Here is a 26,226-nt window from a genome sequence, read left to right as displayed (position 1 = left end):
TTTTTACCCCACTTCCTTTATTGTTGCCATCCATCTCTTTCCTTCCTGCCAACCCACTCCCACCTTCCCGACAATCTCTGTTGCCTTGGAGATATCTCATATCCTGACATATGGATCAATCCCTCCCTCCCTCCCAACCCTATATCCTCCTCCCATCTCACCCCTCTTCACCTCTCCAATCTGTGACAGTCCGTCCCGTTGAAATATGCTGTACCACCACCCTCCACCTAGCTGCAGGTCACTGCTACGGGGCCGAGGGCTCTGACTCAGGTCCTTCTCCACATGGGAGCTTGGAGCTTACTGCCAACCTGCCAGCTGGACTAGGAACGGAGTAACACATGTGACTCACAGTCACAGTCACAAGGACTCAGTGTGATATTGCTGGGACATGGCCACGGATCCTAACATCTGGCTCCGTGCCAGCGGTCGCTTTAAAACCCCCCACAGTTCAAGAGGAGTGTAATCCACCCAGACAGACTCAAAAAACACTCGGCCTGAGTATGAGAGGAACCACGGAGAGAGGCAATTCAGCAAATGCCAGGACCATTTGAGTGCCTCGCTGGTCAATCCACTGAACTGGCATTTGGATTGGTATGTACACCTCAGATAAACAGACTCACGCAGGGCAAAAAGGCCAGACCTGCAGCATCAGGAAATTAATTTGATGGACTCTGCGGCAACGACAGTGTCTCTCCGTGGGGGAAAAAATGGATGGGATGACCTGGGAGCTGAAGGGGAGCTGAGGCAAAAGGCTGTGGAAAAAAAAAAGTGATTGGAGATAAGGGAGGCTGAGAGCGAGGAGAATCACTGTGATTACCGCTGAGATCTCCTGAGAGCCCACACAGAGCCGGACTGTGTGGATCTGGCTTTTTATGTCAGACCCATTATGGTATTTCATGGAATGATGATTTTCCTTTCCAAGTACCAGATTATAGGAAGCCGTACTGTACGGAGTGAGGGTCGTTAGGTGGATCAACTTCACCAGGGGGAAATAAGACATATGACTAGAAGTAGCATGTACAGCACAGCATGTGAGCATGTGATAACAGGAGAAATAGACCCATGAGGGTGAACTATCTGTCTCATTATATACTGTAACTCTGGCTGTATGCCGTTTCATTTACTTAAGGGAATGGTAGCAGAAAAATAATAATTCCTATAAGTATGGTGATGCTGGTGATGCTGATTGCAGAATCATAGAGGTACAGATGGAGAAAACAAGGAAAACAGTGAAAAGGAGAAAAGGTTATATGGATTGACATGCTGTGAGATCAAACTACAAAATTATCCTTGTGATAGTTATTTTTCATACTTTTAAATCTATTCTGTGTGTGGTCCCTCCACTGATGTATCAAACTAGGGTCACTCAGGCAAAATGGCTTGTATACGCCACTGAAAAAATAGCTCCTTTGTGATAAAAGGCAAGCTTTTGCTGCCCCCTAGAGGCAAAAAGAACAAACAAGATTACTTAAAAGAAAAAAAAAAACATGAATTGGTGCAACTGATCACATGAGAGCATCAGGAAATCTTTTTAGTCTCCACCACCCTGATTATCTGGGTGACTGATGGGTACAGATCTCATCATGCAGCTTTCCTCACACACTTGGATAACAATTTGAACACACTATCACTGAAATTAACAGGCTCAAAGATGTGTTTAAATGTTCATAAGCCCGCCCCTAAATGCAAGACTATAAGTGACAACAATACCCTTTCAAAAAAGATCACAATTGGGAAAAGTAGTAAATTATATACCAACAGAGTGCTGTAATTCACTGTTTCTCTACTTAAACAAGGGTTTTGATGAAATTAGAGCTGAAAAACACTCCCCTACAATCAGTTAATATCAGCTCATTTGTCCAGAAAAAGCTCTCAGTAGAAAAAGTTGCAAGTCACAAACTTTTTCTTGTACACAGTTAGTCTAACACAGCTAGTGAGAGCAAACACTTTACCCCTGCTTTCTTGCAGAATCACATTCATTCACTAAAGTGTCTGTAGGAAAACACACAACAGTGACAGGAGCCTTTACTCTTTCCTGAGAATGTAATAATAATAAGCAAGATATGTACACAGTTTAAATGTGTTCCCATCTACAAGAGCAACACAAAATCTTTTATGTCTCCAATACCGCTATAGAATACAACTATGGTTGGATATATTTTCATACAGATAGGGGTTTTGTAACTTCAGTTTTGATGGCAATGTAAATAGCAAAATGATTTTTCCATGCTTCTCTCTGTTGGATGAAAGCACCATTATGTGACCAAGTACATTGGTTTCTCTCCAGAAACAAACTTTTAGAAAACTAGAGATGCAATCATAAGAATCCAACATTTTGAAACTTTTTAAATTCTTTTCATCAATCTTGGCTGCATCAAAATGTGCAGTTTATACTAAGAGTAACAATATCCACAGGTATTATTAAATATCCAGTACTGACCTCACCATGAATCTCACAAGGAGTAGACTAAGGATTTCCTTGGTTCTCTGCTTTTCAAAGGTATAGAAAAATATCAGATGGGAGAAAAGGTCCAAGGGTAAGAAGAACTTTAAAATCATCATCATATCATAAACTTTAAATCATCCGTTAATATGTACTATTGAGATGCAAGCAGCTAGGAGGCAAGAACCACATCAGTCAAGATGTTTGGGATAGTGTAGGAGTGTTTCCCACAGCAATATGCAATACAGGTTAGGACTGGGTGACATAGTTGAAATCAATATCACAATAAGGATTTTTTTCGATATCGATATACCTTCTGACATAGCTCATGTATGCAAAATCACGTTAAATAATAAAATGAATGTTCATCCCATTGAACCGAATGGTAATATTAGGTGCAATGTCAAACAAAACTGAGATTTTCAATTAATATTCCTTAAAATGTTTCACACCTCATTTTGTCAGTTTTGAAATAAAATTTGCTTGTTATAATCAATTTAGATAGCAGACGATAATATTGAATTATCGCCCAGCCTTAGTTTGTTTTATAAGACCCAGGTTTCTTCATCTCACCTGTGCAATTAGTGATTTATGTTCTCTATTCCCTCTGCGTTTTAGCATTCATACATGTAAATGGACTGTACTAGACTTAGTTGCTTCCAGGTAACTGCTAAAATATTATCTGTAATATGACCTGCTTAATAGTGTGAAAAGTAAAGTAATCTCTGCTGGATTACTCAAACTCAGGAACAAAATCTGATGACTTTCAGTTCCAATTTTTGGTAACTAGATTCCTGTAATCCTGTAATTCCTGTAATGACATCACTGTCCAACCCTGAATTAGTCTCATTCAGTACATATCAAGAGAGAGTTGCAGATGAAGATCATGAACTAGAGCGCAATGGTTTGTTTACCAAAACCATATCGTATTAATTCTCAACCCTCACCTTAAAAATGATATGAATAAACCAAATATGCTACATGTCAGTGTCACACGAAATTATGCACCTACTGTACATACCAATGGTTTCTATTCATTACAAGCAACAAGGGAGTGAAGGATGGACTGTCAGACCACAGAAAGACATTCGTATTCCAATTGTTCCTAATTTCCATATTTCAGTACCAATTCCTGCTACGTGTCAGGGATATATCAATTTATATGATCCTACAGAGAAAAGGTTTCGGTTTAAAAAATAGGCTAAATGAACTGGTAAGAGAGGGAGTATGGACTATCAGTGAAAGGTCTTACCCGAGCTTCACATCTCCCAGAGTCTACCAGAGAACAGAAAACAGGGAGAAAGAGACAATGTCCATTTTGGAAGAGCCATTCGCTGAAGTCCCACTTGTGAGAGTTGAAACATGGAGAGTATCAGGAAGTCTCCACCACCCTCTGACTCTCTCAGGGTGACTGCTGGGTACAGATCTCATCCTGCACTTTCCTCCCACCATAACGCCACTAAAAGGTTTGGAAACCATTAAGTGAAAGTGAAAAGGAAGGATGTGAGAGTCTTACCTCTCAGAGCTAGCCCTGAGTTACACATTTCATTCATTCCCAGTGAGAGTCTATAAAGAGAGCACAGAAGTGGGAGAGAGCAATGAGTAACAGCTCCTTAAAATCTCAACCTGTTATTTATGACGCATGCAGGAAGCCATTCATCCTCCGCTCTAATAAAAACCCCTCAAAATCTAATAAAGATCTTTATTTTAGGTTTTAAATAGATTTACAAACCATAAGAAAAAAAGAAAATACAAACAAGAAAAAAAAAAAAAAACATCAAGTGATCGTCAAAATATCCACATGTGCATATCAAGGTAGAGATTGTAAACAGTCTTTTGAAGCCAAAAGGTGAGATTGAGGGAGAAATCAGCTTGTTGGGAGACTGTTAGTTCCCCCGCGGTCAGGTTCACTCAGTTGGAAAAGGTTTTGTTTGTTGGTTGGCTGGTTTTTCCTGAGGTGCTTGTTGGTTTCTGTAATGAACAGCCGGGTATTCCCTCAGCGATGCTGCCACCAATCAGAGCTCAGAGAACGGGGAGCGGCGGGGGGAGAAAGACGATAAAAATGACAGTAGTTTGACAAAAATGAAACCCCATTCACCCAAACATCAATACAGAGGGAGAGGGTCATTCATACACCATTTCATGGAAATCAGTCAATTGTTGACAATGAGCGGTTGAAATCCATCGCTGAACATTCAGGACGAGGTAAAAGGCCAGAAATTACTTTATAGTGTGCTGTGTCAATTTGGTACTGTACAACTTTTCCTTTCTTTGATGTTTGTGTAAAGAAAATGATCAGTTGGTACATTTGCGTATTCTTCAATGGAAAAAACCCTTGTTTTTTTAAACATCAGGTCAACAATCATAGCAATTAATACATATAAGATTAAAAAAAACAAAACATTGTAGCTCACACCTCAATTTGGAAATAAAAGATTACATCAAAACAGTAAAAGAAGCCAAAAAAAAGGGAGAACCCTCAGCCCATTCACAATGCAACAGTTTTAGATAATTTAAGTCCAGAAGAGAATCCTTTAACCCCTGGACACAATCCCAACCCTAACACCAGATCTAAAACCACAAACGCGTCATAACAGCATGCTAGCGAAGAACTGCATTCTCCTGTTCATGCTCAATGTCAAAGATCAACCCTATCCCCATGCTTTCCCATCTCTCCACCCTTCTTTTCTACTCAAATGGGCACATCTTATCATAATGCTCAGTGAACATTCACACTTTGCAGAAAAAGAGGTTACATCAATGTTGAGAGTTTTTGTCTGAAATACTGCTGAATGGTTTTAATGCATCTTAAGTGTGCAACAGAGCATTCCTGGCCATTACCAGGAATTCAGGGTCTTAGGTAAAGAAATGCCACATACAGTATAGACTGATGACAAAACCCCCATCAATCCAGATATTAAAAATCAGGCTGCGTTCATTCTCCTGAATCATTCACACTGCTACCTGATCTCTTCTGATGCAACAGGGGAGTGTTCATAGATTCAGGTAATTTAAGATGGCTGCAGCCCAGTCAAGCGTTTCAGAGGGAGAAACCTGCCTGTGCACAGAGCCGCCATTAGGTGGCGTCTTCTGAGTGAGCTGAGTGTGAACTGATCTCACTCTTCTCTCCTTTCTGCTCTGGAGACCTGTGCCACTCTCGCTCAGAATAACGAACCGCCACCCAGTGCAAACATACGGACCGATACAGCACGCATAGAGCATGTCCAAAATTCGATCTCTAACCAAAGACACGGTCAGTCCGCGGCCTTCACAGATAGCTGGGTGTTGGGTTGTGAAACTCAAGAGTTCAATACTGGCTTGGCTGACAAGTCAGGTCGGCTCATGGTATTCAAACCACTGGTGAAGGCCTAAGGCTCAGGATGACTGCCACTTTGAAAGCACTGCATATTGAATAGGTTCAAGCACCGACTGCATAGATCTCAAATACAGTACATGGGATTTCATGTGCGGCAGCCTCGGCTAGCTATTTCTGAATGCATCCAGGCCACCAGTAGCATGTGCTTGTGTGATCAAGGCTGTGTGGCAGTCGGGACAGGATGTTTGCGAGGTTGTAATCTACGTTCCATTCTTTAGTTCAGCTGTTCTATCTTTCCTACCTCATTCACACCCTCCGCGAATCTGACAGGAGCTGCTATAAATAAAATTAAACCTACTCCATCAGCAGGGCGCTGTTATCAGAGTATCCCCACCTGAGACCTCGTAAGCCTAAATATCTCCCTCTGCCAGTGGGGTAATTCCCCCTTTGTCCAGCTGGTAGGAGTTTGGTTTGCTGCGAACGCGGTCTGTTACACAAGTGATTCAGATCTGTGAAAGGGAGTGAGGGAAGGCACAAGGGAGCGAGCAGCTTTTTGAAATGGAGCACTTCCCTGTTAAGAGCAGCACCAGCCCTGGGGCTCAAAGGTCAGAGGTGAAGCATAGCAGGGCTTCAAACAGCCTGCTAACCAGAGGTCACACACACACGCGGCTCAGCGGTGGAAGTACACTAGTGACGCAGCCTGCCGCCACATAAACACCCTCGCTCCGTATCCTCGTTATTTTAATTAGCTTCCTCTTCTCTCGCACTCTGCTTGTTTTACTCTGATCTGAAAACCCGTGACTATTTATTCCCCCCTGCTGATGTTATCATGAAAAGGCTCCGACCATTCCTCAGCCAAATTGCCCAAAAGAAACTTGGCAATGAGATAGCCTTTGTTCCACTGTGAGTCTGTGGAAGAAAGAAGGTCTTAGAGCTACAATGCTTTTGGGAAATCTGGACCAGTTCTCAAATATTAGTGCAGACAAGCAGAAGCAGACGAGGAAGTGAAAAAAAAAATCAACTTGGCTCTCTCAACACAACAAACCATTACTGTAAGTTAACCTCCTGTGTGCAGGGCACGGATCATGTGTGTAACCTCTACTCAGACGACGAAGACAAAAAATAAAAATAAAAAAAAATATGGAAATCACGTAAGAAACAAACAGAAACAACAACTCTGTAGCTTTCTTTTCTTAAATGCATCTGGGTTTTAGTGTGCAGGTTGTGACTGCACATGTGACGGAGGGGGAGGGGCCTGTGCTAAGTGAGGATGATGGGATACGGGAAGAGGCGGACAGGGCAGGGAGATAAAAGTTCAGTCCATGACGGAGCGAGGGAGTGGAGGTGGGGAGCGGAGAGGGGTGTGAGGGGAGGGGTGGGATCATTGGGAGGCGAGGTCAGGAGTCCTCTGTGCCCGAGTCATCCTCGTCATAGCAACAGTCCTCGTCGTTGTCCTCGTCATCCTCCTCCAGGTCCTCGTCATCGTAGTAATCGTCGTAGAAGAGGTTGGAGCCGTCGTCTGTGGGCGGGGCGCGGGTGGGAACGCAGTACTCGTCCAGCGTGGTGGGAACCTTGACGCCGTCCCGCTCCGCCTCGGCTTTGGTGGCCAGCACCTGTTTCCTGGGAGAGGGAAAGAAGGAGAGAAAGAAAGATTATTGAAAGAAAATTTGATATTTTTGATTATTAAAACATCAATTTCTAAAAATTGAAAAAGGGAGACACTTGTGATTGACAGGAGGTAGAGCCCAGAATATCAAATAATTAGAGAAGAGTATTATCCCAATTGAAAAAAATAATCCCAAACTTTGGTTTCCTCCAAAAAGAAATGCCACTACAACGCAGCAAAGTTTGTATCAGAATGCCACAATCTCAGAGAGAAGAGCTAGGTACAAAGGTCTGCTGTGATACTTTGGTTTGTGAATGTCCGAATTTAATTGTTGTGAAATGGCTTTTGAATATATTGTTGTTGTTATAATTGTTGAAGCTGATATATTATTGGTTATATACTGAAAACTATTGGATAATATTACTACAGTTGAAGCACTGTATTGCTTTGGCAACATTGGTCTCTTTCCTGTCATGCCAATAAAGCTGATTTGAGAGAGGGAGAGAGCGAGAGAGAGAGAGTTAGAGAGAGAGAGAGAGAGTTAGAGAGAGAGAGTGAGTTAGAGAGTGAGCGTCAGGGTCAGAACTGATGAGGCCACGCAGACCTTCGGTGCTGGTACACTGTGTACCTGCTCCGATTTGAAGTGCCAAGTGCAAATGGGAGTGTTTTCCCTCTAGGTACCTGATGATCTCTGCGTATTCTCTGTCCTTGCCCTTGCTGTCCCTCCACTTGCGGTACATGACGGATGCGTCCACGTTGGCCGGGGAAAAGGTGTTGGGCTCGTTCAGCAGAGAAATCACGCTCAGCAGGATGGTCCTGGGAGAGGAGGGAACGACAGCAGGAGAAAGTGGTGAGGGATCAAGATAGTGGAGAGTGAAAGAGAGGGCAGAGAAAAAGGGGGGGACAAAGAAGGAGTGAGGAAGAGAGAAAACAGCAGAAGGGAGGTGGAAAGGCAAAAGAGGAAAGGGAAATAGAGGAACGGGGGAGTGGAGGTAAGACGAGACGAGAGACATTGAAAATGCAGGAGAAAGAGGTATACAGAGAGGGGGAAAGGCAGAAGGAAAGACGGAGAGAGGGAGAGAGAGAGTTGAGGGTCAGGTGAGGACAACCAGCCCACTAAACCCCAGTAAGTCCATTTATCTCTGCTGTCACCTATTGATCTTAAGCTCTGAGCTCCAGGAGCTGCTCGTTAGAGACAACAACAACTAGCGACTATTATACATTACTGTTTTTACACTGTACTTGGGCTTAGGTATTTTTTTTTAAATATCTCATTAATGTTTTTTCCTGCTTCATTAGACAACACAGTGAACAGTGATGGGTAACACGCATGGAGAGAGGGAATACAATGTGACAAATATGGTATGTCAGGTACAAACCCAAAATATCACAAGAAGGTCTACATGGTCTGCACCTTAACCCACTTACCCACCAGGATGCTGTCATTTGTGCTTTCTACGCTCATTTTCAGCCAAACATGTATAATCAGGCGTGTGCCAAATCCTGATTGTTCCAGTCTACACTTGAAAATCATTCATTGACCAAAAGGTCAAGATACAACATACTACATTTTCAAAACAGCGTAAATGGCCCCACACAGTTAGCAATCCTGCTTAACCGACTGTGACAAAATGTTATTTCAGAAATGAACACGGCAGAGACCATGGTGGGTGGCCATGACCAAGTGACTGATTCACCATGTAGAGGGAGTGAGAAGCCTGGGTGGTACGGTACATCTGGTCCCTAAAACTGTGTGCGTTTCACACCCGTGATCTCCCACCAGCTCCTCTTCTCATTCCAGTTCTCTTTCTTTAGGCCAAAAACATGTGGCACTATTTATATTTCTTGTTGTTGTCGTCAACTGTCTACAGAGGGCCCATTATAGTGCATGCAATTACATCCAGCTATGACAGGGCGTCTGCATGTACATAAAGCGTAAAACGAAAATAAACGCCATGGAGAGAGAGAATGGGAAAGCTACAGGGGTGGAATAAATCAATGCGTGTGCAAGTAAATATCTGAAATAAAAGATATGAATTATGCAACATGTTTGGATGTTTGCTGCATTTACACTGCAGCGCTTGGCTAGCAATTCAGAGAAGAAAACAAGGGGAAGTGCTGGTAAGTTATCTGGGGAAAATTGTTGGAGTGGCCTCAGTCAGTCAATCAATCAGTCAATCACTGACCAAACAATTATCTAGTTTCATAATATGTCCCTCTTATCCAGGTGCCTCTGATTTAAGATGTATTAAAGGGTAACTTCGGTATTTTTCAACCTGGACCCTATTTTCCCAACTGCGGGTGTCTAAGAAACTAATGGGGGCAACATTTTTTGAAATTGGTCCAGTATTGAGCGAGATCGCTTCAGCCGGCAGCCGCGAAACAGGCTGCAGTGTAATCCGACGGGGCAAATGCGCACCGTCAATGTACGTCCACTAAAAGTGCTTGTTTTTGCCACTGACTGGCTCAGATTGTTATTATAAGTGTCTGACACAATATGGAAAGGACCCTATACAGAAATGAAACGTACTTCCTTACCTTTAGCTTGATCCCGTCTGTGTGTAACCAAGTCTCGCCCAAGTCCCGCGAGAGCTTAGTTGTTGCAGGAAGTCACCTGTGGAAATGTGAGTGAGAGTTGGAGAGAGGAGTGCCACCGGGAGGAGTTTGTTGTGTTGGAGTACAGAGATCGTAGCTTAGCGTTATCTAAAAGATCTAAATAAAAAAAAAAAAAAACAATGGTTCGTGTTTGCGCATTTCCGAATTGTGCCAACAAAATGTCGCGCAACACTTCGCGCAGCTTTCACAGACTGCCTTTGTTGGATAGTGACCCGCTGAAGTTGTGGCTAGTTGTGCTACAAATGGATGCCAACACTCCTGTCCATACGCTGCGCCTTGCAGACCATCGGGTCTGCAGTGACCATTTTGACCGGTATGACTACAGCCAGCCAAAGAGGAGACGAAATCCTATCCCAAAGCACTTTTTCCTAAAGAAAAATGCTGTCCCAAGAGTGGAGAGACCTGCTCCAGACAGAGTGGAGGTAATGTTATTAGCTAAAGTTATTGCGTTGTCCTGGCATCAGTACACACGGCAAAAACAATCACTAAACTAGAAAGGCACTCGGAGAGCGCAGACCTCCGCCAAGGTTCATGCTATTATTGTTTGTTCGTGAGTCGGATCCAGATCCGCTCCAAAATTTAATGGGTTCTTCCTTGGCCCATGCTACACACTTCCACCAAGTTTCATGAAAATCGGGCCAGTATTTTTTCCGTAATCCTGCTGACAGACAAACAAACAAACGGCACCGAAAACATAACCTCCTTGGCGGAGCTAGCCAGTAGTATGTGTAAAATAGCCTATCAACTGAGTCATGATTGATTATAAAATATGTATATAGATTCATTTCCCCTTTTCAGCAGTTGACATTCATAATAATACAATAAGTGATATCAACAAGCTGAAATTATCTGTGTAATATTGTTGCCAAAGTGTGTGTGCGTGGTGTAAAAATGTCATTTATGCTTATCTATTATACGACCTATAAGACTACTTTTATGCCTACATTTGTATATCCTATACATTAGCAGATAGGCTATCATAGAGATACTTACTGGCAATGAATGATGATGGTAGCTCTTCAATGAGTAGGAGCTCTTCATCCGTATACTCTGGCTCAAATAAATACGGGCCGCCATCGAATTCAAAGGCCTCTTCCACGTTGTCGAAATCAGGTAAATATTCAGCCATGACTTAGAAAATCTTTTAGATAACACTGAGCTACGATCTCTGTACTCCAACACAACAAACTCCTCCCGGTGGCACTCCTCTCTCCAACTCTCACTCACATTTCCACAGGTGACTTCCTGCAACAACTAAGCTCTCGCGGGACTTGGGCGAGACTTGGTTACACAGACGGGATCAAGCTAAAGGTAAGGAAGTACGTTTCATTTCTGTATAGGGTCCTTTCCATATTGTGTCAGACTCTTATAATAACAATCTGAGCCAGTCAGTGGCAAAAACAAGCACTTTTAGTGGACGTACATTGACGGTGCGCATTTGCCCCGTCGGATTACACTGCAGCCTGTTTCGCGGCTGCCGGCTGAAGCGATCTCGCTCAATACTGGACCAATTTCAAAAATTGTTGTCCCCATTAGTTTCTTAGACACCCGCAGTTGGGAAAATAGGGTCCAGGTTGAAAAATACCGAAGTTACCCTTTAAGAGAAAGAGTCCATACTTACTACTGTACTGACCATAGCACATTCAAATGAAAATGTTCTGACAGTTAATCCACAGCTTATTAGCAGTGCTACCTGATCCTACATGGTCTGAGATGGGTAACAATTGGGGTGGAAAATTGCCACCAGCCACATGCTGGCAAGTTTTTCAGTTCTACCCATCATTTCAGTAGTTTAATAACCATGATGTAGAGGTTTGTTTCTATTCAAAAGATTTAATCAACCAGCCACTGTAGCCACTGGACAAACAGTTACCGACCCTGCAAACAAGGTTTTGTACATCCTATGACAGAGAACCTAGAATGGATGGAGAACATTATGCTGTATCTGATCTAGGCGCTGTGTACCTGACGTTCTGTGTGGGGTTCCATCTCTCTGAAGGCAGCTCTCCGCTCTGTGGGTCGTCCACTGGCGGGTGCAGGATAGAGATGCACACGTCCCCGTTCTATTGGACAACACACAAGAGCAAACACCAGCATGTTGAGAAGATATTCTAGTTACCTGAGGAAATATCTTGCATTAAGACTTTCAAGATATGGCTGATGTTTTAAATAGTCACACATAAAGCCAATGCAATACACTTTGTGTACAAAATATTAGCAATTGGACCCCCTTTTGCACAATCCATGTCTCAGCTGTCTTAAGACTTCAAAATCCTTCTTTATCCTGCTTCCCCTTGAAGATGGAGGTGTATTTAATAGGGAAAGTCAGCATAGCTTTCCTTTTTTCCTGGATTCTCATGAAAGGAGTAGGTGTTTCTCATATTTTGTACACTCAGGCCCAGATTACTAAAACCTTTAGCTGGCACAAAAGCTTTTGCAATGTTGAAAGTCAGCATTACGACTGGTGATAGATACAAGAAGATTTGCATGACCAATCAGGAGTTATGTTATTGGTTTTGCACATAAGTTGCACACAAGTTTTTGCATGTCCATTGAAAGGCCAGTAGTAAACCAGGGCCTCTGCGTATATCACAATCTGCTGAGCACTCTCAGCTCATAATCAAGGAGGTCAAGGGATTACAAATAATGACCTTACCTACATTACACCAGTTCACTGGCATATTAACAAAAGCTTTGACCAAACATTTAAACTGGTCACAAAGTTACCTCATAAATGTTGGGGTGCCACATTTTGGTGAGGAAGCGGAAAGCAGGTGGAGAGTAAGGGTAGTCGATGGGGAACTTGATCCGAGCCTGAGAGAGAGAGAGAGAGAGAGAGAGAGAGAGAGAGAGAGAGAGAGAGAGAGAGAGAGAGAGAGAGAGAGAGAGAGAGAGAGAGAGAGAGAGAGAGAGAGAGAGAGAGAGAGAGAGAGAGAGAGAGAGAGAGAGAGAGAGAGAGAGAGAGAGAGAGAGAGAGAGAGAGAGAGACACACTTATTAGAAATGCAAGAGGCAGAGCTGAGGCAGTTGAATAAATACTGCTGTAAGTCTACACTCCTTCCTTGCCTACAAGTCTTGACTACTTCACTCCAACTGTTATTATTAATGAGTCAGAAACTTTGTGAGAACCATTTCCACCTATAAGCCCAACATAGTCTTATTGAACAGGGAAACTCAAAGGTGAATCTGTAACATTTTGAGAAGCTGTAGCCCTAGTTAGGCTGCTCCATGTAATGTTAGAAGATTGGATGCAAAAAATTAAGTTTCTCCTTTCTTAAGGGAATCTTACAGTGTATATTGGATCCACACCTACCAGTCTTTGCTAAAACTAGCCTGCTGGCAGACACAGGGAGACATACAGACACAGGCTCCCAGGAGTAATTGAATCCAGAACTTAAGTCAGTATAGTGCAGCAGTAGCACCACTGACACACACACACACACACACACACACACACACATACACAAACACACATACACAGCTGCAGCTTGCAGAGAGGAGGCTCCATTCTGAATGCCCTCCTTAACAAAGACCTATGTTTGCAGCACTGCTGTCGACAAGTAGCTGCTGAATGAAGACCTATACAATCACGCTGATCAGCTGCAATGCAGATTGAAAGAAACCTATTAATAGTAGCTGTGGAGTCATGGCGAGCCCTACTGAGGTGACCGAGTATAGAGGAGCTAATGACAGTGTAATGTAATATGGTAGGGAAGGAGAGAGGGAGGGAGGCAGAGAGGGAGGGAGGGAGGCTTGCAGCGCTTCAGCTGCCTAGTGCATGGAGCTTAGTGAAACACCAATGGGCGAGGGGGTTGGTGGTGAGGGCATTGTTGGGGTTGTCCTCCCCAGCTGTCATTGCAACTTAAGACAATCCACTACACACACACACCACCCTCCCACTATTATATATCTTTGTGCTGACACACAACACACACACCCTACGGCTATATAAATCCTACTATCGGAGGCGTGTAGCACCCCTCCTCCCCTTCCAAAAGCCATGCCATGGGTGGGTGAGTGGGGTGGGGGTGGGGGGTGTGGGGGGGGGGGGGGTACCTCTTGCACACAGACTACATTGACTACACACACACGTACGTCACTCACAGCATGCAGCCATCCTGCTGAAACCCCCCTCCACCACCGCCATCATACACATGCACACTCTCACCCACATTTGCTGATTCGGCACGGTCAGCTGGTCCTCCCCACACTGAACCAACTGCGAGGAGGGAGGGGGGGGATCGGGTGCGTGGGAGTAGGGAGTTGAGGGTTGGGAGTTGGGTGGGGGGTAGGGGATTTCTACTTGGAGTAAAGGGGTTTGTGCTCAACATGAAGCTCTGATCCCTCTTTGCCTGCATTGTAGTTGTTAACCCAGGCTATATGTAGCACGAGCCAATGTCAATGCCATGGCCCAAAACTTAAAACACTAATAGCAGATGTCTTAGGCATTCAATCTGTTGATTTTGCCTTATTGACTATCATATAAGTCTTGCACTGTCCCTTTTACAACTGTATATGAGGTCCTGTTGTCCTACCATGTGTGTCAGTATGTACTGTGTTACTAGTCAGCGTGTTTTGTCCTTTCACCAATGGCACCAAGATAAATTCCTGAACATTTGTTGTACTTGGTGATTTAAGTCATTTTGATTCTGAACAAACACTCATATAAACCAGGCCATGGTGGAAACACTGACACAGTCCTGATAGAATGCTGTTTGTAGGAAAAAAAAAACCCTGGGTCTGACTGACCATGCCAGAAAGCTGGCGGCCCTTCAGAGTTAAAGGGTTCAAGCCAACATTGTACACATTACAGACTGGCAACAGTGCAACACGCAGCTCAGCCAGCCAGGGGGAAAGGGGCCAGGCAGCAGCAACTAGGGCTGGACCCTGTCTTCTAAAACCATATAAGCATCAAGATTATATCTGTCCATGAGAATTGGAAAAAGAAAATCGTATTCATTCAGAAAACCCAGACCGCCCTTGTGTTGCATTCACTTACTGTCCCACTGACTGTCAAGTGTTTGTTATCCGTTTTAATTTATCATATAATGTCCATTTTGTGTGGACCCAAAAACGGGCATCAGATAATGAGAATGCTTCAAATAAACAAATAAGCTCATATCAATGGCTATTTTGCATCCCTCCAAGTAAGCATTCTGTTCAATTCAAATGGGGATGGAAATGGCGCAAGAGAAAACTAGAAGGCAGTCAGTAGAGCGCAAACCTCTGCCAACACTGAACAATTCTCCAATTCACAAAACTGCAGCCGTAACTGTCTGTGTTTGTTTACCGTTTGTCTGTCGGGTTTGATTTTTTTCGACAAAATAGCCTGTGAATGCAATGCTGTTTAAAACAGCCGACTTGGAAGTCCAGGATGTCAGACTTTCCCCACCACCACTTGAATGCACCGTTTCATGGCAGAAATCCCAGATCACCACCAAAATCTAATTACCTGATCCTTGGGCAAAGGGCTATCTGTCCTTTGCCCAAGGACAGATAGCCGGCAAAATTTCGGTAAAAACTGTCAGCAAAATATCTCAAAATGTTACAAACAGATAGGGGTGAACACCTAACCTCCTTCCAACTTCGCTGGCTGAGGTAACAGCCCATAGCAACAAACCAGCGAGGGAGCAACCGTTCTAGCTCTTCACTGATACACAGGGCAACAGTTCAAAGGAATTAACTCTGTGTTGCTGCTTCCAGCACATATGAACATCTTGTTGCCAGGAAACATTTAAATATAATTTTGATCTCTACACTTTGTTGCCTGTTGCTAGGAGCACTGTCCATCAACATTACCCCAAAAATTGCCTCGTGCATCACCAGCCTCAGTATTTCCCACAGGTTGACAATTCACTTGAGGCGGTGGTTGTTTGGCGGGGAGTTTGGTGTAACTTAATTTCAATATTATGGATTAAAGTGAGAGCGGTGTGTCTGGTCAAATCCAATATGAGAATCTTTGCACTGCACTCATGTTAACTTTCTGAGTGTTGGGTGGTTTTACACATCTCTGATTAAAAAGTGTCAAGTTAGTGTTTACAAATACAGTTATGAATACATGCGGAGGCTCTGTCGCATTGCACCCAATCCGTCTACTAGTCTGTGTATCGCGAAAGGACAGTTGCTCAGCCAGTTCTCTACAATGTGATGTGAATTTGACAAACTTGAGATTAAATTAAAACAAAAAAAACATTTCAAAAAATCTTCCTGGGTGGGAATAAATCTTATAAAGCTCATGTATGGGAAACACTGATCCTGAGTCTGAGGGCAAACAATAAGACAAGCTAAGGCCAGAGGAAACACCTAAGCAGGAAGGCGGGGATACTCAAGCCCTGAAAGGTGAGCTGCGAGTGCATTTTTTAAAGCAAGAGGCTTATTAAAGCACGAGCATGGATCCCTGTAAGAAGGTAATGGCATTAGATTTCGCCATGCAGCTTACAGAAAGGCATGAAACACTTCAGCTGCAGGCTGGTGACACAATTCTACAAACTGTGTGCACACAGTTACTGTTTAGGGCTGCATGATATTGTCCAAATACAATATTGTGATTTTTTTGGCTGAATATTGCTATAGATTTGCTATAAGGGCGGCATGACCATGTCGTCTCAAACGATAATCCTGATTATTTTGCTAAATGTTGTGAACATGATTATTAATCATGATTAATAGTATGGATAATTTCAGTAAACTACAGCTTCCAGATCAGTCAATACTGCAATTTAAATTGTGCAGTTTTATTAAAGTTACACACAACACCACCAACAGGTCAGTTGTGTGTTCATTCACAAGCAAACAGATCACAGGATAAGATACAATTATGCAAACTTGAAATCCCTTGGCTATTTCATGACCATAAGAGGCAGAATAACACAACATGACACAAAGACATTGCTCATTGTGCAATCCTTTTAACCCCCTGGAGTGAAGTGAATAAAACACAGATCTTGATCAACAGACCTGGACTTGGCCTGGTCTAACACTAATAGCGGAAATGAAGGAGTAATGAGTAATAAAGGAGTAATAAGGGAAATTGCAAGGGGCAGTGTTCCTGAACATTAACATTGATTCAAAATGTCATATTTTCCACATGTTAAGTCTTAACAGAATTTGAAGATTTTGTCCAGTGTGCAATATGAAGTATGTAAATAGTTGCTGGGTAATATGATTGTCAGCTAGACCAGTTCACTCTATAACTTAAGAAATATCACATTAAGTGAAATAGCAGTGGGCCTGCAGTAAGATAAAACATGTATTATATATTATATGTTATTGGAACTGAACATTTATTTAACCCATACTTTTGCAAACTTTTTGTCAACTTCCACAACTTTTTAACTAAACTGGAAACTATCAAATAAAATTTCCATACTTTCCCAGACTTTCTAGACCTGTGTTGCTACCGTGAAATAGAAAAAGTGAGTAAGAGAATGAAGGAGGGGAGGGAGGCTTGCTTGTGGTTTTACCAGCACCAGCTGCAGATAAAAATCACTGATTTAACAGCATTGGAATTGGGTGCAGAACCAATTGTCAGTGAGGTCTGCCCGGGCAGTGCTTCCATTACTGGCCTTATCAGAGACCATAAAACACCAATAATGTGGTGTAATACTTCACGGGGCAGAAGATGAGAGCTCAGCCTGGCATGTCACTCACTTACTCACTCACACAGCTCACATGGTTGGCTGGCAGACGGGCAGCAAAGACAGGGGGGAGGGAAAAACTTCCTGACCAAGACAGCAGAGAGAGGACTGAACTGACACCAAACCCCGGATCGATGCAGGGAGGAAGGCAAGAAGGGAGGGAGGAGAGGACGGACGAGGCAGTGAAGTGTGGCCGGGCCGGGCCGAACACAGACAGGCTGCTTGGTCGGCTCATTTGCTCTGCACCAGCGAGCAGCTTGTCTACTACCTCATCAACAGCATCCCAATGGGAGAGAAGAAACACAAGGAGGAGGAGGAAGAGGAGGAGAGGGAATGATGCAGCAGGGTCTTAGAAGGCCAATATTGGCTCACTTTCTCTCTCTCTTTCTCCCTGGGGTTCATTCTAATGTGAGGCACACATTTGAACAGATCTATTAATATCTCTGTGTCGCTGTCCTTAACATCATGCTCACTATACTGACCCATATATTGCACACGCACACACGCACACACACAACACACACAACACACACAACACACACTCTGGCCGCCTCCACAGCCTTTTGAAGTGAGGTTTCTCAGGTGAGTCTTGTGTAAAGAATACTAGCAGCCGTTTCTAGATCAAGCAGTAACAGGTACTGGGAAGAAATGTTGCTTCAGATACACCAGCTCTGTGTGGGTGTGTGTGTGTGTGTGTGTGTGTGTGTGTGTGTGTGTGTGTGTGTGTGTGTGTGTGTGTGTGTGTGTGTGTGTGTACACTGGGGGTGGGGACTGATGTGGGGGAAAAACAAGATCTATCTATGCCCATCAGAAAGTGCTAGCCTCAGCATGTTTGCTGCAACATGCTAGCGCTGGCTGGCACGCCACGGCTCGGCTCATAATTGGATTGAGCACAGAATTAACAGCGTCCGCGGTCAAAAGGTGAATCTCTTTGAACCGCTGATCTAAACGGAGGAAGTGAGGTGTGGCCACTTTCCCACCTAGCATGCAAAATGGCCCTTGAGAAGCTAGTTAAGCAGAATAATAACAGATCAATTTCCTCTTTCTATGAAAAATCTTTCGTGGATTGTGACCTAAAAACCTGCGTTGAAGAGACAGAGGGAGAGAGAGAGAGCGAGAGAGAGAATGAGAGAAAAACAGTGAGAAAGAGAACGCCCACCCTGTGGAGGATGACAGCAAGGCGAAGTAAACCAGGTCACAGCAGTGTAAACCCTAACAGAACAAATCATTCTGTTCTCCCAGCGCACCTCCTTCCCCTTCTTCTGCAGACCTTTTCTCCTCGTCCCCGCTTGCCCCCCCGGCGCACAGTGTGAATGACAATGAAAAAGGTCCTTGCGAATAGTAATGTGCATAGCATAGCATAGCGTAATACACACACACACACACACACACACACACAGACACACACATACACACAAGTGGGTCCCAGAGATTATCTTGTTCATACCCACCAGGCCCCTGCCTCATTAACTGAGCTCTCCAAGCACAAGGAGGAGGAAGAGGAGGAGGAAGAGGAGGAGAAGGAAAAGGATCGAAAGATGAAATTATGAAATTAATTAATTCTTAAGTGATCGCAACACATAGAAATTTCTCAAACAACGTGGCTTTGTCACAAAGTGGAGTCAAAGTAGAGCGAGACAGGAAAGATTGGGAAAGAGAGGGAGATATAATTATTTGATGTGTTTTCTTATGGTATGAACTGCGACTCTCAGCCAGCCAATGACATGTTTTCGTGGCCTTCTTGTCTTTTAAAAGAGGACCACATTAGAAATTACTTTTGGAAACTTTATGTGTTATCCTCAATGATTTTAATGAATGCATGACTGATGGCTGTGCATTATTTTGGATTATCAAATAAACCAAAATACGTGCGACAAAGGTCCCGGGCTGGATTAAAAACCCAGCAATCTGCATTTACACGGTACGCATCTTCAACCATCAACCACTGAGCCACCAGCCGCCCAAAAAACATGTAAGACCTATCACTGTAGTAACGGATGCCAGAACAGTGAGTTTCATTGTGGAGCTGTAACTCAGTTTTAGTGGTGGTGTGATTACCACACTGGCAGCCCATACAGGAAGAGCATACGAGCACATGACCAGGGCTTAGGGGGACTGTTATAAAGCTCCTCAGCTCTCCACGTCTACAGGGGCCCCACACTCACCTCTGCACACAGCAGGCTGTCTTTTCACAGGAGCCCCAAGGGGCACCATTGGCAAGGAACGGCTCTGCCTTCTCTTGATCTCCCTCTCTTTCTGTGTTATCCCCTCTCTCTTTTCCTCTAGCCAGCTCTCGTTTCTCCGTGACACAGCCAGAGGGGGAAACATGACTCCAGCAGCCCGGCCAGGCCAGGCCCAGCCTAGCCAAGCTCTATGCAGCAGGGTTGGGGCCTCTTGCCCTGCTCCCCGCTCCCCCCGCCCCCCTCCCTCCTGCCACTGGGGCTAACAGGCAGCCTGTCTATATTACGCTGCATGCACACAAGCACGCAGGGCGGCAGGCACAAACACACAGTCAGCTGCTCAGCACGACTGTCTGTCTGTCAACTGACTGTCAGAGAAGCTAAAACAGACGCATGCAAGTCAGACAGGCCTGGGCCTAAAACTGAAGGGCAACTCCCCACTTTTTCAAGTTTGCTGTGAAGTGGCGGCCTCCCACCATTTAGGGAGTCATTCACCAAGATTTGATTTGTGATTTTTAAGCTACCAGACATGAAAACCACTTGGCTGCGATATGAAAGGATCTCTGTATCACCTTGCATATTTTGAGCTGCAGAAACCTAGCTTATCTCATAATTACATGGGACTAAGGGATCATTAGCACTAGTCAGACTAGCTTCCAATTCTGCAAAATCTAAAAAAGTATGCATGCCTAACAGAGGGACTCATATCACATAACTTAAGTAAGCAGCATACCTCATTTGGCTACATGTGCGTTTGCATGACACCGTGTGATACGGCCCAGCTGCTGACACGGCCACGCCACAAACATGGCAATCCCTCCGACTCCACAGAACCCAGGCTCTGTCACAACAGTGCTGTGCAGCCCTGCCTTACCACACACATAGTTTCTGCCTTATGTCACCACCAGAAATCTCCCAGTGCAAGACAACAAGATGACCTCATAGTATTGGATGTTCAGTGCGGTGTATATTTTTCTGCTGTTCTGGTGCATGATATCGTCAAAAAGGAGCAGGAAGAAGAAGCCATTTCTGCCAAAAGTCCCCTGAGAGCCTTTGAAACCAAAGAAAACGAGTACTCTGCTTTGTAATAGGCTAAGCCAACAGTTCTCGAGTGGGGTTTAGGGACCTTGAGGCTGTCCCAGCAGGTCCACAGAAAAATGAAAACTAGATATTGCTCCACATTTGTTACATTAACCAGCTAATGTAATGAGAGAAGTCCTCAATTCATCTGTCGATTGGGGGCCCATAGCAAAATGTGTAGCTTCTCAGTGTATTACATTTTTTGAGGAGGCCTAAACATCTAAAATAAAAACAAACGTAACAATATAGCCCAAGTCCTGAAACACAGGGACAGTGTTTGACGTTCTCGTGAATACAAGACAATACAATACAAGGTGCCTGACAGGCAAGTAAGCTGACTGCTGCTAATAGGATTGCTGGTATGTTAATGAAAGGAAGAGTCTAAAGAAGAATAGAGAAGAATAGACCAAAATACATCAACAACGGCTGTGGGGGTAATAGACGATTTTCAAACTGGTACTTCTTGATTTGGCAACACTTCCCTGAGGTCATCAAAATGGGGGAGAGAAAGAAAGAGACAGACAGATATGTGGAAGAGAAAGACAAAAGGAGAATTGAGAGAGACAAAGAGCTCCAAGCAGCAAACAGACCAGGAAAGATCTGCTGAAAATACACTGAGCTGGAAACTGATGTGGACACACACTCTGTTTGTATGTTTTGGCCCTGTACTCTTTCACTTCAGATGATTAAATGAGACAGTCGGTATAAGGTTAAGTGCGGAACATCAATTTGACAGCCTTTTCATTCATTTCAAATGTAAAAAAAAAAATACAGCACTTTATTTGTGATGTCCCCTTTCCAGTGTTTCAAAATTGAAGGCCCAGATTAAAATCATATCAGTCTTAATTAAGTAGCCAGTTTACACTTCATAGTCACTGTATTATTTGGACATCCTAAGTGAATGAGTACAGCAGCAGTACACAAAGTGTGTCATTGTCCAAATACTCTTGAAGCTCAGTACTCTGGGGAAGGCAACTCGGCTCCTGTGCTTCTAGTGCTGGGTGATATGGCTGAAAATGTTATCACAATTAAAATTCTCATATCAGGCGATATTTTTATCACAATATATGTAAAAATCACTATTTCTGTCCATTTTAAAGGGTTAATTCTGCTCCTGAATGAAAGATGAATAGATCAGACGATCAGCTTTAATTTAAAACACTTCTTTATTGCCAGAATAAAACTGTAAAATATAAATAATAAAACAGACAATAAGCGGGAGTTAAATTGTTTTTGTAGTCTTATTTTTTAACACTGTAACCATCTTTAACTTTAACCATCTCCTTCTGTTTCTTCCAATATGACTTGAACGCAGCAGAAAACCTGCAGCCAGCAAAGTTAACGAGGAAGTGTGTGAGCAACACTAAAAAGTTTTAAATGGAGTATTATTGTTGTTCAGTCGCAACTGTATTAGTGTTACTGTGTATGTTGTTGACTGTACTGTCACTGAATCTTTTTATGTTTTTAATTTGTGACGCACTTATGTGTGTTGCTTGTATTATCACTGTTTATGTCTTTTAAGTTTTAACTTGAAGCACTTGTGACACTCATCTTGAAAGGAGCTATACAAATAAAGTTTTACTTACTTACTTGAAAGGATGTTTTTGAATCGCTTTTTGGGTTCAAACGTTGGAGTGTTTTTGCTGTGTGTGTGTGTATTGGACAGCAGCGCTCCCGGCTGAAGCTCCTGAACTGAAACTACATCAAGTTCTACAAATTTTGAAAACAATCAATTGTCATAATGGCAAAAACTAAGAAAATGAGGCCTATGGTCATTATCGAAAATATCGAGCCGGTTTTATTTTTTAAAAAAAGAGGAAAATTTTATCTGTATAATTATCAATATTGTTTTTATCACCTAGCACTATCTGCTTCCTACGTCTCCCAGGATCATTGCTGGCTAGGAGACTGCCATTAAGCATCACTGATATAGAACATAGTGGGCTAGTACACAGGACAATCTAGAGACTATGCACATTTGCTAAAACACAGCAAGGAACCTCAAGGTATGAAGTGTCTCAGTATCAAATAAATGAATGTCAACAACAGGGGCTACTGAGAGACCTCTAGGTCTATGATCAGTTTATTATGGTAAGATATTATGTTGCATTCTGTTCTATAAAGTACTGTAGACTAGGGCTGGGTGATATGGACAAAATCAAATATCACAATATTTTTGACCTAATACCTCGATATCGATATTGCAACAATATTGTAGGGATGACTACTGGTGCTTTCACAAAATATTTACACAATGAGATTTTTGATAAATAATTATCAGTAATGTGGATATAATGACTAAGTGGGTAAAGGCAAATAATAGAACAGTCTGGTAAGTTCAGAAAATTACATCACTTTACTGTAATGTAGCCTTTAAAACCAGGAAAAGACAACACTTATGCCATATCACGATATTACGATATCCAAAATCTAAGACGATATCTAGTCTCATAGACCCAAGACAGTTAACTAATGCTGTCTGAATATCACTCCAATATGTCACAGTTCACTATGTGCCTACAGCCTGATGTATTCATTACGGAGTGACTCTTTTATGACCAACACCCATCTGAGGAACACCTGACTCAACCAGGTTGCATGTGACGTCATTACCAGCCCCATTTCGATGAGCAGGCAGTTGCAGCATGTCAACAGAGGGTTTGTTTGGTTAACCTGTTCAGAACAGGGAAGGTCTTTTCAGTCAGAATATGGCAAACGGGTTGGATGGAGAGCTAGCAGGGAACAATGAGTCACAACCAAGCGGTGGATTTCACAGCCAAGCTGTGCATTCCTGGCCCAACAATGGAATCTCGTACACAGCACCCACACCAACACACTGAGCTCTGACGGGGCTAGCCTGGCCGCGGCCCGAGCCTTGTGTTCAGAGGCTTGGAAAAGACTAGAAGCCAACACAACAGGCTTCTCGAGAACTGGAATCTCAAAGCACTGAGCAGCTGAAGCACAGTGAGGTTATAATAAGCTGGCTATCCAAACCACAGCAACGTTCATTCACAACACCACTATTAACCGGTTATATGGAAAGCGCTCCAACAAGCTAACACAGGACTTAGCATTAAGAGAAAACACGAAAAAGGTCAAGTAAGGAGAGTATTAAACTATGTTCAGTGTGAGCATGTCATTATTTTTGTTTGCTACCTCTCAGACAAAACAAAACCTTCTTTAAAGACCCTGACCTATATACTGCTTGTCTGTTTCCCTGTAAGAGAGGAATATTACTAACCCACATCTGTAAGGAGAAAAGCTCATTATCTTCAACTGTTTGACGTACAATTAGAAAATAACTTTCTAGGGCAAGTATGAAGCAGAGAAGCCAAGGGTCTATTTGTCTTCTGACTTGGCCTGACAAAGTCAAAAATACAACTTCTTGATAGTGTAAATAAACACGCTAGTATTATGACCTGAAACTCGAGTGTACAACAACCCCCTCAGTGTGTTGCAACATCTGAAATTGATTTTCACACACTGGTATGACGTTAGAGTCAAATTAACAGTATGTGCTATGGCAACAAAAGTAAGGCTACACTAATTCTTTAACTTACATTTACATTGTAGGCATTTAGCTGACAGAGGGACTTAAAGTGAATCCAACAGCAGAGTAAGCTTCACTTCCTAGATCACCAACATGACAAGCAACCAGTAGCAAAGAGGTCAAGGGTCAGAGCCACCCTGCCCCAAGAATAGCTGTAAGAATAACATTCCTGGGACCCTATGATGAATATGCAAAATATCGAAGTGTTAGGAAAATAACTAAGAGAAATAAGAGCTACAGAAAGGGGTAGAGAAGTTTTTTTTTAACCAAGAGGATAAGTGACTGTGCAGGCATTTTGGGCTGCCTGCCCTCTTTCTCTATGAAAACAAGTCAAAAACAGGAACAACTGATCTGTGAAACCAACGTATCTTTAATGTCAAGGGAGGAAACAGCAAAAATAAAATAGGTTATGAGTTGCTACAGAGAAGAGACGACTGGGGCTGACTATATTTCAAAAGCAAGGCTATCATGGATCTAACCTGGTTGCTTTGAGTAAATTTGGATATACAAACAAGCAAGACAATGCAACCCAGGGCTCTTGATTAGCCTTGATGAACACAAAGAAAATGATTGAGTTAGATGAGCTTGGCTAATCAGAATAATGCTGGAGGCGGTTATGGAAACAACCTTTTGTTTCATGGTAAGACAAAGTAACTCTGTCAAATGTAACCATGTGCCGATTGGCACTAGTTTAGCCAGTTGACGCCTTAAAGAGGACCTCATTGAAATAGTGTCTTCAAAAATAAATAATTCCCAAAAGAATTTCAATATCTACCATTAGACAACACTAAGTTAGTATAATTCCTATGGACTGGAGTCGATATAAAGTTGAACAAAGAAGGACAAACAGGAAAGCTGTTCAATCACAGTAAACAAGGAACAAATGATCATTATTACCTGCTGTTGTTGGGGACTGTTAGATTAACGCTAACGTTAACCCTTGGGTTATCGTTTACAACAATACTGAAAGGTAAATCAAACCCTCTTGGCTAGCTAAAGAACAATAGATTGATTGCTAGCTAACATTAGCTACTCACCTTAAAATAACCACCTTCATAGTGTGTATTTGGGGGTCCGAATATTGCTACTTCCCAGTTGTACATGTCCGACTCGTCCACTAAAGTTATTTTGAACCCTTCGACCGGCTCATCTTGAAGACTTTTCATCTCCAGCATTAGTGCTTTTTGGGAACTGGCTACATGATGTCCATGCTGAGCCATATTCCACAACGATTCGTATAAATAAATCAGCAACCCCCAGCTATACAAAGGACAAAGCTAGCTCGGTGCTACAAACAATAACTCAAAGAAGCCCTTCGGACTGTACGCGTTATTTTTCCTCCACAAAAGGTTGTAGAAATCGCGGCTCGACTTTATTAGGTCAGAGTTGGTGCGCTTTCCTCTGTTGTGAACAATCCCGTGGAGCCCCAGTTAATAACGACCATCTAAATACACCACTGTCAAGTCAGCCACAATAACAGCACGGCTTCCGGGAACAACTTTCACAATAAAACCCTTCTTGACGAACATACGTTGCATTTTTTTTGGTAAAATCCAGGAAAGAGTAGCTGCACACTTATAACTCCGATTCAAAGACTAATATGTTTAATCGACTATCGATGTTTCGACAGGCAGTCCGTCTTAATCAGCCAAAACGCATAAAATACCATAACACAATATAATCTGTTTAATATATATTTTACACCTACAGTTTCACTCCATATTCAACAACTAAGAATTTCACTGAGTATTTTGATGCGATTTTTGTTCTTATTTACACCCCAATATTTAAACCTACTA

The 26,226-nt window shown here is 42.9% G+C and overlaps 1 protein-coding gene across 1 annotated transcript; it reads right to left on the bottom strand.

Annotated features, from left to right (window-relative positions):
• Nucleotides 1-4,131: 4,131 nt before the first annotated feature.
• cdc34a (cell division cycle 34 homolog (S. cerevisiae) a) lies at nt 4,132-25,856 on the bottom strand. The gene is made up of 5 exons (XM_071533528.1): nt 25,465-25,856; nt 12,709-12,795; nt 11,947-12,044; nt 8,047-8,181; nt 4,132-7,379 (listed from the first exon to the last, which is right to left on the bottom strand). The coding sequence occupies exons 1-5, from the start codon at nt 25,645-25,647 to the stop codon at nt 7,157-7,159; spliced, it is 726 nt and encodes a 241-aa protein (XP_071389629.1). The 5' UTR covers nt 25,648-25,856; the 3' UTR covers nt 4,132-7,156.
• Between the last annotated feature and the right edge of the window lie 370 nt (nt 25,857-26,226).

This window comes from Centroberyx affinis, unplaced genomic scaffold, assembly GCF_046629955.1.
Source record: "Centroberyx affinis isolate AG114_WGS23_722 - 3 ecotype Tasmania unplaced genomic scaffold, CSIRO-AGI_Caff_v1 ptg002373l_1, whole genome shotgun sequence".
Taxonomy (NCBI): Eukaryota; Metazoa; Chordata; class Actinopteri; order Beryciformes; family Berycidae; genus Centroberyx; species Centroberyx affinis.
The sequence above is the reverse complement of the archived record's forward strand: the minus strand, read 5'-3'. Positions and strand labels throughout refer to the sequence as shown.